At 43.5% G+C, this 15561-nt stretch overlaps 2 protein-coding genes across 5 annotated transcripts in view; both read left to right on the forward strand.

Moving 5' to 3' along the window:
• The window catches only part of ATG10 (autophagy related 10), a 145756-nt gene that overhangs the window by 92661 nt on the left and 37534 nt on the right, over window positions 1–15561 (forward strand). For all 4 annotated transcript variants that reach the window (XM_074952806.1, XM_074952807.1, XM_074952805.1 and 1 more), the window contains one exon: window positions 3765–3891. In XM_074952806.1, coding sequence (XP_074808907.1) covers window positions 3765–3891 — 127 coding nt within the window. The remainder of the gene's footprint in view (window positions 1–3764; window positions 3892–15561) is intronic.
• Window positions 11556–13197, forward strand: LOC141987891 (myb/SANT-like DNA-binding domain-containing protein 7). Its single transcript, XM_074953735.1, has 2 exons — window positions 11556–12138; window positions 12725–13197. Exons 1-2 carry the CDS (start codon window positions 11556–11558, stop codon window positions 12808–12810), a joined length of 669 nt encoding a protein of 222 aa, XP_074809836.1. The 3' UTR covers window positions 12811–13197.

Consider the following 15561-nt stretch of genomic DNA (forward strand, 5'->3'; position numbering starts at 1 on the left):
TGTATGTGAACTGGGTAAAGCATACAGATCTGTATCTGGTTGGTGAAGTCAAAAACAGTAATCAGTGTTGTCCCTTCTGGCATATGGTCTTTAATATCTCATTGCCTAAGATTTTAAAAGCTGGGTCCACAGAGAGAGTTCCCTTTAATGTTCAGTCTCAGTGCTTTAGGTATCTGTTTTTTGGTAAACTAAGATCAAGCTTTCTGCAATTGGCCATTATAATTCAGTTGTTCTTTGAGCTGGTGTGATTGTCTAAATACCTTAATTTAATGTTTAAAATTGTGTTATCATTATTTCCAACTACAGTGGTATGTGGCTATCCAGAATCTGGGACCTCTAGTCACAGTCTTGTACACTTGTTTATCAGCAACACCTGATTGTCTAAAATACTATTTGGATGAAATCAACTTACATAGGCTTTCCAAAAAGTCATAGTATGTTCTCTATGGTTACCCTTATAGTTTGTCAGTTCTTGCATCTCCCTCTTGGATTGAGTCATGGCAGAGGAGGCATTAAGGTGAGTTAAGGATCTAAGAAAAAATACAAAATAGCATTAACTGTCTTATATGTTGTAACAACTTGAGGGTTAAAGAATGCTGTTTCTTCATTGTTCCCTTTCAGTCTTTGGCATTATGCTTGGGCAAAGAACTAAATATTCACAGTTAGTTGGTACTAGTGCACCCACAAAGCCCATATTTGTGCATCTATACCTACCCTTTGGGGCATACAGTTGGTTTGCAAATTCAGGGTTTTGAAGGCTCAACAAGTGCAAGTGCATGTGCAACAAGTGCATGTGCATTCTTGGAAAATTTGTTCCAGTATATCTAATTAGCTTATTTAATAGGGTTAAAAAGTTAATGGCCTAAATTTCAGAGTGATAAACTTTCGCAATTGGTTGTAAGGTCAATAAGAACTATGGGTGCTCAGCACCTTTTGAAAATTATGTCTTATGTTCATACATTGGTAAAAGAAGATACAAAAAGTAAGCTGGTAATTGGGAGCTCCTGGGAATGTATCGGAATGTTTCTGCTTATAAACAAGTAGAAGAGGTGGAGCCCAATCTATAGTTGAAGTTGAATTTAGCACCATATAGTAAGAGGAGGGGAAGAAAATTGTCTCAACTTCACAAGTGTTATTAACCAACACAACCTCTTGCAAAATAGCTCTTATTAAAAATGTAACTTAGAATTTATAGCATACAATGAATTATCCTTTGGAAAAGAAGAACATAAGAACAGCCATACTGGATCAGACCAAAGGTCCTTCTAGCCCAGTATCCTGTTTTCCGACAGGTTTCAGAGTGGTAGCCATGTTAGTCTGTATCAGCAAAAACAATAAGGAGTTCTTGTGGCACCTTAGAGACTAACAAATTTATTTGGGCATAAGCTTTCGTGGGCTAGAACCCACTTCATCAGATGCATGGAGTGGAAAATACAGGAGCCGGTATAAATACATGAAAAGATGTGAATTGCCTTACCAAGTGTGAGGTTAGTCTAACGAGACAATTCAATTGACAGCAGGATACCAAGGGAGGAAAAATAACTTTTGAAGTGGTAATGAGAGTGGCCCATTTCAGACAGTTGACAAGAGTAACAGTAGGGGGAAATTAGTACTGGGGAAATTAGATTTAGGTTTTATAATGACCCAACCACTCCCAGTCTTTATTCAGGCCTAATCTGATGGTGTCCAGTTTGCAAATTAATTCCAGTTCTGCAGTTTCACATTGGAGTCTGTTTTTGAAGCTTTTTGTTGAAGAATTGCCACTTTTATTTATTGAGTGACCAGGGAGATTGAAGTGTTCTCCTACTGGTTTTTGAATGTTATGATTCCTGATGTCAGATTTGTGTCCATTTATTCTTTTGCATAGAGACTGTCCGGTTTGGCCAATGTACGTGGCAGAGGGGCATTGCTGGCACATGATGGCATATATCACACTGGTAGATGTGCAGGTGAACGAGCCCCTGATGGTGTGGCTGATGTGGTTAGGTCCTATGATGGTGTCCCTTGAATAGATATGTGGACAGAGTTGGCACCGGGGTTTGTTGCAGGGTTTGGTTCCTGGGTTGGTGTTTTTGTTGTGTGTTGTGTAGTTGCTGGTGAGTATTTGCTTCAGGTTGGGGGGCTGTCTGGAAGCGAGGACTGGCCTCTCCCCCAAGGTCTGTGAGAGTGAGGGATCATCCTTCAGGGTAGGTTGTGGATACTTGATGGTGTGCTGGAGAGGTTTTAGTTGGAGGCTATAGGTGACGGCTAGTGGCGTTCTGTTACTTTCTTTGTTGGGCCTGTCTTGTCGTAGGTGACTTCTGGGTACCCTTCTGGCCCTGTCAATCTGTTTTTTCACTTCAGCAGGTGGGTATTGTCATTGTAAGAACGCTTGATAGAGATCCTGTAGGTGTTTGTCTCTGTCTGAGGGATCAGAGCAAATGCGGTTGTATCTTAGAGCTTGGCTGTAGACAATGGATCGTTACCACTTCAAAAGTTATTTTTCCTCCCTTGGTATCCTGCTGTCAATTGAATTTTCTTGTTAAACTAACCTCACACTTGGTAAGGCAATTCACATCTTTTCATGTATTTATACCTGCTCCTGTATTTTCCACTCCATGCATCTGATGAAGTGGGTTCTAGCCCACGAAAGCTTATGCCCAAATAAATTTGTTAGTCTCTACGGTGCCACAAGGACTCCTCATTGTTTTTGTTTTCCGACAGTTGCCAATGCCAGGTGCCCCAGAGGGAACGAACAAAGCAGGTAATCATCAAGTGTTCCATCCCCGTCACCTATTCCCAGCTTCTGGCAAACAAACAGAGGCTAGGGCAGGGATCTCAAACTCAAATCACCACAAGGGCCACATGAGGACTAGTACATTAGCCCGAGGGCCGCATCACTTGAACCTTTTCATACAACGATGCAAAAGTACAGTCAAAAATGAAAAAAATGAAAAGTAATGGTGTGCTATTAAAAGTCAATGTATTAACTTTTTAAAAACTGTCATGTGAAGAGGGATTTAATAAAATATAAACACCTGTAACTATTCCTTGTGGTCAGAGGGGAGCTTGGCTCCTATGGCAAGCCGCAGGAAATAACTCGGCCCGCAGGCCGCGTGTTTGAGACCCCTGGACTAGGGATACCATCCCTGCCCATCCTCGCTAATAGCCATTGATGGACCTACCCTCCATGAATTTATCTATGAATTTTTGAACCCTGTTATAGTCTTGGCCTTCACAACATCCTCTGGCAAAAAGTTCAATAGGTTGACTGTGTGTTGTGTGAAGAAATACTTCCTTTTGTTTGTTTTAAACCTCCAGATTCTTTAGGGATCTATTATAACCTCACCTTCAGTTGGTAGGATGATCTTCAACAGCAACAGGTAACGAAGGGAGTAGCTGCTGTAGCCAACATATTGCTAAAAGTATTGTGATAAAGATTTTCCACAGTTGCTTTTTTGTCTGATTCTCTGTCTCACAAAAGCAATCTGGATTAATTAAGGCCACAATCCTGCAAAGACTAACACATGGGTTTAACTATATACACATTCCTCATGGTGTGTGAAGTGAAGCGTGTAGGTAAATCTGTGCAGAATTGGGGCTTTCGTGTTTTCCTTTCTGGTCTTACTATTTCCTCAGGACTCAACTGATGAGTGTTCAGTATTTCACTTTCATGTCTGCTCCTTATATTTATTAAATTAATTATTATAATGGTAATCCTTATTTTCTCCTCATGGGTAAGCCTACAATTTACTGAAGTACTGTGTTAATGTTTGTTGTTTTAGGAAGCCCTGGATGATTCTCAAGTAGCTGGAATCTGTGCAACATCAGAAGTGATTCGTTATGAGTATCATGTCTTGTATTCCAGCAGCTACCAAGTACCAGTGCTTTACTTTAGGGCATGCTTTTTAGGTAAGAGTTGTTATATATTAAACACATAGTAAAAGAAAAAAAATGCAGGGATGAAGTGGAATGGATGAAGTGGAATCTTTGAAACAGATTTTGTACTCTGTCAGTATAATAATCATGTTTAACATAAAAAATATGATGTGGGGTGTTCACTAGTAAATTTTCTGATATTCCAGACACTGTCAGCCCTAGGACCTTGGAGTAGATGATATCATCTCAGCCTGGAGGAGTCTGATCTTTAGACTCCTGGCATCATGCCCATGGTTGACGAAACCTGCTGGCCATTTTTCTTTTTTGATTTCTTTAAATGAATACAAAGAACTTAAAGCTACAGCATCAAATTCAGCCATGGAATAAGTAGGCTCTACTGCAGTGACTTCAGCTGAGTTGCGCCTGCTTATTTCAGAGGTGAATTTGATCCACAATGATTAGGTCAAAATTTACATTTAAAACAGTCAGTACGTTGTCTTTCTTTCTAATTTAAACAGTTTTTAAAAGATATCAAATCTTTTAAACAGAAAACCAACATAAAATCAGTTTGCACTGGAAGAAACAGTTTTAAAACATTGCGTAAAATGACTGAAATCAATAAAATAGTTTATTTTCTCCCTTATCTATACATCTTGTCACCCATTGCCCAGTGACTACTGCCACTGTGATTTCAGTCTCTCTCCTGTCAGGAAAGTGGAACACACTGTCTCCCTTCAAAGCCACTGTTAGTCATGCTTATTTAATCAACAAGCATAGAGTGATCATACTGCAGCACTGTCTGTGCTCCTCTCCTCTTCCCAAAGACAATGCACTTGGAGCTGAGGAGTTGGAATCTTGAGGTCATTTCTAAACTTGTTCTCCTGCATGGCAGCATGAGCAGATTTTGTGTTTTGGATGATCTCCTAATTTTATCCTGATGAAGACATCTGAATGTTGCCTGTGATATTCTTCTTTTTAGTTAAATAGTCGCTTGAGCTGCTTTGAGTCTATTTGATAGATTTAATCACTCATGGCCTTATATTGTTTAATTGCTTCTAATTTTGCAATGTTAGCATTTTAACAAGCACTTTAGATTTAAAATTGAAAACAAATTCTCAGACTCACTGGTGAAAAGATTTTAGTCTGAGGTGCAATTTCTAAGAACTGATAATTTGGGGTAAATGTTCAAATTGGGGAATTGGGGATACAGCTCAGTCTCCATAACCACCAACAGATCACAAATTCTCACACGCTTCATGTTGCAAATTTATTCCTAGGACTGTTACAAGCATTTACAAATGTGCAATAATCTGTCATTAAACTTGTTTTGCAGGCAGAAGGATAAAGAAACTCTTGCTAGTCAGTAACTTTTGCTGTCTCGAAATAACATAGTAAGAGGCTGATTAATTTATTTGTGGTGCTGAAAAATATCATCTTGTTGGTTTTAGTTGAATTAACAGTATACCTTCTCTGTGCAAGAGAATGGTGATGCTGCAGGTAGAGGAAACAGTATTTCTATAGTACTGTACTTTCATATAATTAGTATTCACTATAAGCAGTTAATCACCAGAGAAGAGCTCCCAGAGACAAAACAAGTTGTTTAGCTTGTCAGCATCAGGGAATCGGAGGTGTTGAAACATGACTCCTTATAGCTGGAAGTGGATGTTACGGAAGCTGGTGGATGAGCTAATGCACAGTCTTAGTATTATGAACCAACAGCTCCCCTTGCAGTACAGAACTGTAATTGTTCCTACAAGTATAATTAGGTTTTTAACACACTTCTTGGGAATCTTTCACAGTGGAAACTTATGTTGTTTTTTGAGAATTTCTGGAGTCATATGGAGTCTCTTTAGATCCTTATTAACATTTTTCTTTTGGTGTCTGGCTTGAAGAGAGGAGGATACAAATACTGGCATCCAACTCTTTTTTTCCAGAAGCGTATTCAATTAGTACTACATCTCTTATTTTCATTCTGTATAGCATAGTTTTTTGGATATTGGAAATCCTTCCTTTGATACAGATTATCTACTTACTGCCTGGTTAGTGCTATCCAAAACCCCCAATGTGACGTTTTTCAGAATATACATATCACTATTTATGACAGACATCTGAGCAAGCTTTCTGCTTTGCCTTGCCTGGTCCCCACCTGAAAACAAGCCCAGACAATGTACTGAGATTTTTGCCTTTTCGTTGTGATGCTACTATTCTTCCCTTGATAACCCTTTGCCCCTTTTTCTTCTGACAGCCACTATTGTTCAGCTCTTCTGTTTGCTGAGTGGGTGGGAGAACACCCCACACTCAGACCTACATCAGCGTCACTCTGTAAATTGTTATTATTGCATATAGATTGGGTGGTGGGAGCAGTTCTTTCCCACTCTCTCTCTCCCCTATGTGGTCCAAAGTTCTCCATACCCAGGGCTACAGGGACCCTAAATCTGGAAACAGGATCATGTTATTAGGCCAGTTCACTTTTTTTTAATTTAATTTTTAACTTGCAAAAATTTAAATGTAATTTTTTTCTTAACAAACCTAAAATCTTGGTGTTTGAAATATTTTGGAACTTCCCTTGTGTTAGAATCATTGTTAGAAAATTATTTTCTCTCCTCTGGGGTTCCCCGGGAGACTTCATTTCTCCCCTTTTTGGTAAAGTACATCCCAAATATCCTGCATTGCTAGGGTTCTCTGGAATAGGTGGGCTGTGCATGGTTTCCATTGAAGCCTGCCTGTATCTCCCTTTACATTAATGAGGGTGGGTTGCAAGAGATAAATGTGAGCTGTAACCCTTCTAGGGGCTTTGATCATCATGCTCCCACAGCAAAAGGCTAAACTAAAATCCCAAACTCGGATTCCACACTGCAATGTATAAAGCGGCCATTAGACCTGTAGGCCAGCCTAGGAAATAATAATTCCTCTGTTCAACCAGACTAAATAGCTTTGTATATTTTACAATATTCATGAGCACTTCCTTACATTGTCTGTTATAAAAATGACTGGTGCCAACACACCCAAGTCTGCACCCTTCCAGGCACACTATTTAAAAAAACTGTTCTAGAACAATTAAATCCTTCATTTCTCCTGTTGTATAAGAGTCCAGCTTGAATGGAGTTACTCAGTCAGTCTTTGGCTGTACACTTAAGGGAAAAAAGGCTCCCCAAGAGATTGCTCCTGGTACTTTTCCACTAAGATCCTCAGTTGTTCTTGGATGGCAACTTTGAGAGCCCCATGGTCAATGGCAACATCTTTGTCAGGCTTTAATTCGCATGTACAAGAAGAGCGAATGAGCTGCAGACATTAATGGCTGATTCTCCCTTCAGTGTATTCCACAGGGTCATAGTTGTTCTGAATCCTCTTCCAAACTTTATACCTACCTGAAACTGACTGTCTCTTGGAATTCTTCCTGAAACCTCCTCCTTACCCAGGGAAAATTAAATACATTACCCTACATGTCAGAAGGACTTTGAACTTGAATTTTCATAGAATGAAAACATTTAGGGAAGATATGTATACTTTTTGTAGACTTTGAGGGTCAATGTACAGGAAAGACCTCTATGCCTTAGTGAGGGCAAAGACTTCATCTGCGAATAATGACTAAATATGATGCCTGATGCCCTTGTTCTAACAGATATGTTAGAAGTATCATATAGCACAAGGAGAAAGTTCTTAGGCATCACATGTCCCTCTGAAACAGTCCTTCACTGACTCCTGTTGTTCCTCAGGCAAAAGGTCCAGCAGTGAAAGCGTCCGTTCCCAAGTATGAAACTGGTATAGAACCATTTCAGCTTCTTAGCAGGAGACATCCCTGGAGTCCCAGAGGAATATACTTTCCTCCCCCCAAATTCAACCTTCTTCATGCCTTTTTCCAAAGTCCTTCATCTTTTCCCAGCAGCTGAGACTACCAAAGATCCAAGAATAGGATAGCTGAAGAAATACAGGAATCCTTGTTGAAGTATTGTAGCCTATTAGATTTCATTGAGACAGCTGGTGTAAGCAATCAGCCTTCTTCGATGCTGGCATGAACCAGAAGTCCTGGGCTGGGTCTAGTAACCCTGCATTAATCAGAAGAGTAACTTTCCTTTTCCTTTAGCCTTCAAGATGCCAAAGAGGTGATGTATTTTTATGGACTGTAATGGTCTCTGTCTCCAAGGAATCTTCTATACCTTTCAACAGCTCCTGAAGCTGTTCATAATCTTGTGGTAATACATATGTAGTGTGTGGACATGGTTATCACTCCTGATCTTCAGGAAAAGAATGATGCAAGTCACCCACCACCTCTTCCTCCTCACAACCAGAGGAGGAGTCAAAAATGCTGGCTAGAGGTGAAAAAGGAGAATTGATGGGGTTGTGACAGATATGGCTGTGTTCTGCCACATTCTTGGGAGACCTTATTGAATTAAATTTAAGTATCTTTTGGGTCCATTGTATTAAATGAATAGCTTATGTATTATTGTGGGCTGGGATTGTACGTAATCTCTCCTGGCGGAAGATGTGATGTGAGGCATGGTAGTTCAAAGGCCTATATTGAAAATGTGCCAGACAAGAATGGACATTTTGGACAATAAGTGTGAAGTGGATTTCCTGGGGAACACCAGGGAGAGGTTAATGCAAATTCCTCACCTCTGGTTATGCAAAAATCCAGCCTTCCGAAACTATACCCTGAGGAGAGTGTTTTTGTCTGCTGATTACCTGATCCTGGAGATTGGAAATCAAAGGCCCAAGCCATATAGAGAAATGGCTGAACTGCCCACCCTGGGTTCTGGTTCTGAATCTAAGGCAGTTATGAACTTCTAATCATGAGGAGAGCCCAGTTGTAGGTTTTGAAAGACTGACCCCTACCAGAACCCTGGGTTGGAGTCAAGGTGACCTCTGATAAGCTTTTTAGAATTCATGTAGGTTCTTTTATTGTTTTTAATATGTTTTCTTGGTAATGCTTTCACCTTTAGAATAAATGTGCTTACTTATAAAGAGCTGCATGGTAACTTATAATTGCTGGCATTTATGTTGTTCATAGCCTTTGAAGAGAAAGCAAAGCGCAAATGCTGGCCTCTTCAAGCAGCCTGGCTTGCTGAGAATATCCCATTGTAAGGCAGGGAGCTGCGCAGCCTTTAAAACTTCAGTCAGGAGGGAGATTTACGTAAGTCTCCACCCAAGAGAGGGGACAGCTGGCAGCCAGAAGCCTTTAAGTAGGTGCCCTGAAGGGATCATGAAGGGGGATTACAGGTGCATCTATCCTGAAACTATGACAGTAATGTAGTGGAGATTGCACTCTAACTCTCTTAGGAACTTCTGGTTTGTAAGGCCACTATCATAAGGCAAGCTTAGAATTGTAGAACTAGAAGGGACATCGAGAGGTCTTCGAGTCCAGTCCCCAGCACACAAGGCAGGATTAAGTATTATCTAGATCATCCCTGAAAGGTGTTTGTCTAACCTGCTCTTAAAAATTTCCAGTGATGGAGATTCCACAACCTCCCTAGGCAATTTATTCCAGTGCTTACCACCCTGACAGGAAGTTTTTCCTAATGTCCAACCTGGTGCTGACTGTGGGCCTGAGGTGTAAATACTTGGGGCACTGAACACCAGTCAGGTAGTGAGCCTTCCTGAGACAACACACATCAGTTCTGAGAACAGGGCCTTGTTCTCTGGTTCTTTAAGAGACAACTTAGCCATGATGCTCCTGGTGCCAAGCGTGGGGTCAAACTAAGCCAAACGAGAAAACAAAACTTTAACTAGAAGTCTAATAAATTAAAACCCTCAATTAACTAAACTAGAAGAAAAAAACATATGATAGAAACTTGGGAGAACCCCAGTACAGCTCTCTGGGAATGGAGCCAAGATTTTTATATCTGCAGCAACCTTTCTAACTGTAGAAAGGAAGAAACTAAAGCAGTTGGAACTGCACAGCCCTTACATAATCTTGGCTCCAAACATTCGGTGCCAAGGAAGAGTGCTCTCTACTGCTTTCTGGATGTTCCTGAATCTTGCTGGCATCGGGGTGCATAACCTACTTTGGAATATGGAAAAACATTTCTCAGAGAAATTTGATCATGCCCATTTCACAGAGAGGTAAAACGTGAAGGTCTGAGGCTCTGATTAATAAGGCCTCCATCCTAAGAAAAGCTTGGTGCCAATTGCTGCTGCTTGTGTCTATCTAGATTCGTATACCTGGTCTGGTGAATTGACTTGTCCAAGGCCATATACTGTCATAAGTTAGTGGCAGTTAGTGGCAGTGTATTACTACTACAATACAGGAGTAGTATTCAGGAGTTCCTGACTCCCACCTCTTTGCTCATTCCTCTTCTAGACTGCTAAAAAAAAATCAAACATTTCCTGGTTGGGCATTTCCCTAGACAACTTTCCCATTTTCCTTTGGGTAGGTGTCAGAGTCTACATTCAGTCTCCATTGTTGCGCATGTATTGATTCGTGCTTCTTTAGCAGTAACTCTCATGTGCTCCAGGTTCTGAACCAAAATCTTGGAGTTTTTTAAAACTCTAAATTCATGATATATCATGTGCTGGCTTTTTGACTTTAATGGCACCTATGTTTTGTCAAGGCACAGTAAATCTTGTATGACGCACAGGAGAAGTAATGATGTATGAAACACTTTTCATTTCACTTTGTGACATTGTATGCAGATTATTTAATGAACTAATTCACAAATAATTTATATATAAACTACAAATTTCTACTTGTGGTCAATGCACCCTGCTCAAACCAAAGGTGGGGATAGGACATGGAGCTGCACAAAACTTGGCAGCAGTGGCAGGGCTGGATAGGTGGGTGCATGCTGGAGGACCCTAAGGCCAACTCTGGGCCCTTCACCTTCTCTCCCTTCCACTTCCCTGTGTTTGCTGCTATGGCTGCCATCACCGCCTCTTTATGGCTACACCTTCCCTGCTCCGATCCAGCAGTAGGAAGAGGGACACAAGAGGCAAAGGTGCTACACTGTCCCTTGTGGTTAGCAGTAACAATTACAGACTACTTCCGCTGCCCAGTTGGCTGTGTGAGAGCTAGCTAGGCAGCAGGAATGTGTGATGAGGCTGCTAAATGTATGAACATCGGCAGCCATAGGGCCTGGGGGACTTGGAGTGTCCACAGAATATAGATGTGTGTTTTGTACAAAATTGTGTGCATTTGCTTTAGGTAAAAGGCATGTAAAGCTAGTATAGCAAAAAACAAGCAAATAAAAATAACTCGAAACAATTGACCAAGTGCACGCAAACTAGTGAACTTCCCAACACAAAACACTCCTCTAGCCAAATGTATTGCTAGGAGTTGATTTCTGCTATTTACCACCCTTACCACCGTCACTGAAAAAATAAGCCTTGGTCTACACTAGGAGTTGAGGTTGAATTTAGCAGCATTAAATCGATTTAACCCTGCACCCGTCCACACGACAAAGCCCTTTTTTTCGACTTAAAGGGCTCTTAAAATCGATTTCCTTACTCCACCCCGACAAGGGGATTAGCACTGAAATCGGCCTTGCCGGGTCGAATTTGGGGTACTGTGGACACAATTAGATGGTATTAGCCTCCGGGAGCTATCCCAGAGTGCTCATTGTGACCGCTCTGGACAGCACTCTCAACTCAGATGCACTGGCCAGGTAGACAGGAAAAGGCCCACGAACTTTTGAATTTCAATTTCCTATTTGGCCAGCATGGCAAGCTGCAGGTGAGTGGAGAGCTCATCAGCAGAGGTGACCATGCAGAGCTCATCAGCAGAGGTGACCATGATGGAGTCCCAGAATCGCAAAAGAGCTCCAGCATGGACCGAACGGGAGGTACGGGATCTGATCGCTGTATGGGGAGAGAAATCCGTGCTATCAGAACTACGTTCCAGTTTTCGAAATGCCAAAACATTTGTCAAAATCTCCCAGGGCATGAAGGACAGAGGCCATAACAGGGACCCGAAGCAGTGCCGCGTGAAACTTAAGGAGCTGAGGCAAGCCTACCAGAAAACCAGAGAGGCAAACGGCCGCTCCAGGTCAGAGCCCCAAACATGCCGCTTCTATGATGAGCTGCATGCCATTTTAGGGGGTTCAGCCACCACTACCCCAACCGTGTTGTTTGACTCCTTCAATGGAGATGGAGGCAACACAGAAGCAGGTTTTGGGGATGAGGAAGATGATGATGATGATGAAGTTGTAGATAGCTCACAGCAAGCAAGCGGAGAAACTGGTTTTCCTGACAGCCAGGAACTGTTTCTCACCCTGGACCTGGAGCCACTACTCCCTGAACCCACCCAAGGCTGCCTCCCGGACCCGCCAGGCGGAGAAGGGACCTCTGGTGAGTGTACCTTTTAAAATACTATACATGGTTTAAAAGCAAGCATGTTTAATGATTAATTTGCCCTGGCATTCGTGGCTCTCCTGGATGTACTCCCAAAGCCTTTGCAAAAGGTTTCTGGGGAGGGCAGCCTTATTCCATCCACCATGGTAGGTCACTCTACCACTCCAGGCCAGTAGCACGTACTCGGGAATCATTGTAGAACAAAGCATTGCAGTGTGTGTTTGCTGGCGTTCAAACAACATCCGTTCTTTATCTCTCTGTGTTATCCTCAGGAGAGTGATATCATTCATGGTCACCTGGTTGAAATAGGGTGCTTTTCTTAAGGGGACATTCAGAGGTGCCCGTTCCTGCTGGGCTGTTTTCCTGTAGCTGAACAGAAATGTTCCCCGCTGTTAGCCACGGGGAGAGGGGAGGGATGAGGGGCTAGCCACGCGGTGTGGGGAGGCAAAATGCGATCTTGGAACGAAAGCATATGTGCTATGTATGTAATGTTAACAGCAAGGTTTACCGTGAAAGAGTGTAGCCATTGTTCTATAAAATGTGTCTTTTTAAATACCACTGTCCCTTTTTTTTTCTCCACCAGCTGCATGTGTTTCAAGGCTCACAGGATCTTCTCCTTCCCAGAGGCTAGCGAAGATTAGAAGGCGAAAAAAACGCACTCGCGATTAAATGTTCTCTGAGCTCATGCTGTCCTCCCACACTGACAGAGCACAGACGAATGCGTCGAGGCAGACAATGTCAGAGTGCAGGAAAGCACAAAATGACCGGGAGGAGAGGTGGTGGAATGAAGAGAGGGCTGAAGCTGAAAGGTGGTGGCAGCGTGATGAGAGGAGGCAGGATTCAATACTGAGGCTGCTGGAGGATCAAACTAATATGCTCCAGCATATGGTTGAGCTGCAGGAAAGGCAGCTGGAGCACAGACCGCTGCTACAGCCCCTGTGTAACCAACCGTCCTCCTCCCCAAGTTCCATAGCCTCCTCACCCAGACGCCCAAGAACGCGGTGGGGGGCCTCCAGCCACCCAGCCACTCCATCCCAGAGGATTGCCCAAGCAACAGAAGGCTGGCATTCAATAAGTTTTAAAGTTTTAAACCTTTAAAGTGCTGTGTGGCCTTGTCCTTCCCTCCTCCACCACCCCTCCTGGGCTACCTTGGTAGTTATCCTCCTATTTATGTGATGAATTAATAAAGAATGCATGAATGTGAAGCAACAATGACTTAATTGCCTCTGCAAGCGGTAATCGAAGGGAGGAGGGGAGGGTGGTTTCATCAAACCTACAGGGAAGTAGAGTGAACCAAGGGGCGGGGGGTTTCATCAAGGAGAAACAAACAGAACTTTCACACCGTAGCCTGGCCAGTCATGAAACTGGTTTTCAAAGCTTCTCTGATGTACACCGCGCCCTCCTGTGCTCTTCTGACTGCCCTGGTGTCTGGCTGCGCGTAACCAGCAGCCAGGCGATTTGCCTCAACCTCCCACCCCGTCATAAACGTCTCCCCCTTACTCTCACAGATATTGTGGAGCGCACAGCAAGCAGTAATAACAGTGGGAATATTGGTTTCGCTGAGGTCTAACCAAGTCAGTCAACTGCGCCAGCGTGCTTTTAAACGTCCAAATGCACCTTCTACCACCATTCTGCACTTGCTCAGCCTGTAGTTGAACAGCTCCTGACTACTGTCCAGGCTGCCTGTGTACGGCTTCATGAGCCATGGCATTAAGAGGTAGGCTGGGTCCCCAAGGATAACTATAGGCATTTCAACATCCCCAACAGTTATTTTCTGGCCTGGGAATAAAGTCCCTTCCTGCAGCTTTTGAAACAGACCAGAGTTCCTGAAGATGTGAGCGTCATGTACCTTTCCCGGCCATCCCACGTTGATGTTGGTGAAACGTCCCTTGTGATCCACCAGTGCTTGCAGCACTATTGAAAAGTACCCCTTGCGGTTTATGTACTTGCCGGCTTGGTGGTCCGGTGCCAAGACAGGGATATGGGTTCCGTCTATGGCCCCACCACAGTTAGGGAATCCCATTGCAGCAAAGCCATCCACTATGACGTGCACATTTCCCAGGGTCACTACCCTTGATATCAGCAGATCTTTGATTGCGTGGGCTACTTGCATCACAGCAGCCCCCACAGTAGATTTGCCCACTCCAAATTGATTCCTGACTGACCGGTAGCTGTCTGGCGTTGCAAGCTTCCACAGGGCTATTGCCACTCGCTTCTGAATTGTGAGGGCTGCTCTCATCTTGGTATTCTTGCGCCTCAGGGCAGGGGAAAGCAAGTGTCAAAGTTCCATGAAAGTGCCCTTACGCATGCAAAAGTTTTGCAGCCACTGGGAATCTTCCCAGACCCGCAACACTATGCGGTCCCACCAGTCTGTCCTTGTTTCTCAAGCCCAGAATCGGCGTTCCATCGCATGAACCTACCTCATTAGCACCATGATGCCCACATTGCCAGGGCCCGTGCTTTGAGAGAAGTCTGTGTCCATGTCCTCATCACTCTCGTCACCGCGGTGACGTCGCCTACTTGCCCGGTTTCGCTTTGCCAGGTTCTGGTGCTGCATATACTGCTGGAAAATGTGTGATGTTTAATGTGCTCCTAATTGCCAAAGTGATCTGAGCGGGCTCCATGCTTGCCGTGGTATGGCGTCTGCACAGAAAAAAGGCACGGAACGATTGTCTGCCATTGCTCTGACAGAGGGAGGGGCGACTGACGACATGGTTCACAGGGTTGGCTTACAGGGAATTAAAATCAACAAAGGGGGTGGCTTTGCAAGAAACAGAATGGCCCCCTCAAGGATAGAACTCAAAACTGGGTTTAGCAGGCCGTTGATTTCACGGAGGGAGGGAGGAGAAAATTAATAGAAAACAAATCTGGTCTATTTCTTGTTTTAATCCACTTCATCTATCTTTATACATCTTGCTGGCAGCAGACTGTGCAGTACGACTGCTAGCCATCGTCATCTCCTGGGTGCTCGACAGAAGACGGTGCAGTATGACTGCTGGCCATCGTCTTCTGCTGGCTGCAGATTAAAAGACTGAATCGCCATGAAACAAAACTTAAAAGGGAAATGACTTGGCTGAATCACTCCCATGTTTGCCCCAGCGCCCCAACCTCATCGAGGTCGTTTAAAAGAGCACCCTGGACTACGTCGACGATGGCTACTAGTCATATTGCAGTGTCTGCTGCCAAAAGGCAATAAACTGTTGCTGTGTAGCAATGCAGTACCGCGTCTGCCAGCACCCAGGAGACATACGGTGACGGTTAGCTGAGCAGGCTCCATGCTTGCCGTGGTGTGGCGTCTGCACAGGTAACTCAAGAAAAAAGGCGCAAAACGATTGTCTGCCCTTGCTTTCACGGAGGGAGGGAGGGAAGGGGGGCCTAACGATATGTACCCAGAACCACCCGCGACAATGTTTTAGCCCC

The sequence above is a fragment of the Natator depressus genome, chromosome 5 (genome assembly GCF_965152275.1).
Source record: "Natator depressus isolate rNatDep1 chromosome 5, rNatDep2.hap1, whole genome shotgun sequence".
Taxonomy (NCBI): domain Eukaryota; kingdom Metazoa; phylum Chordata; order Testudines; family Cheloniidae; genus Natator; species Natator depressus.

Bases quoted from the DNA above. Each gene is read 5' to 3' on its own strand.
- LOC141987891 (XM_074953735.1), top strand. From the start codon at position 11,556: ATGCAGAGCTCATCAGCAGAGGTGACCATGATGGAGTCCCAGAATCGC. The intron at 12,139-12,724 runs GTGAGTGTACCT...TTTCTCCACCAG, and splicing joins AGGCGGAGAAGGGACCTCTG to CTGCATGTGTTTCAAGGCTC.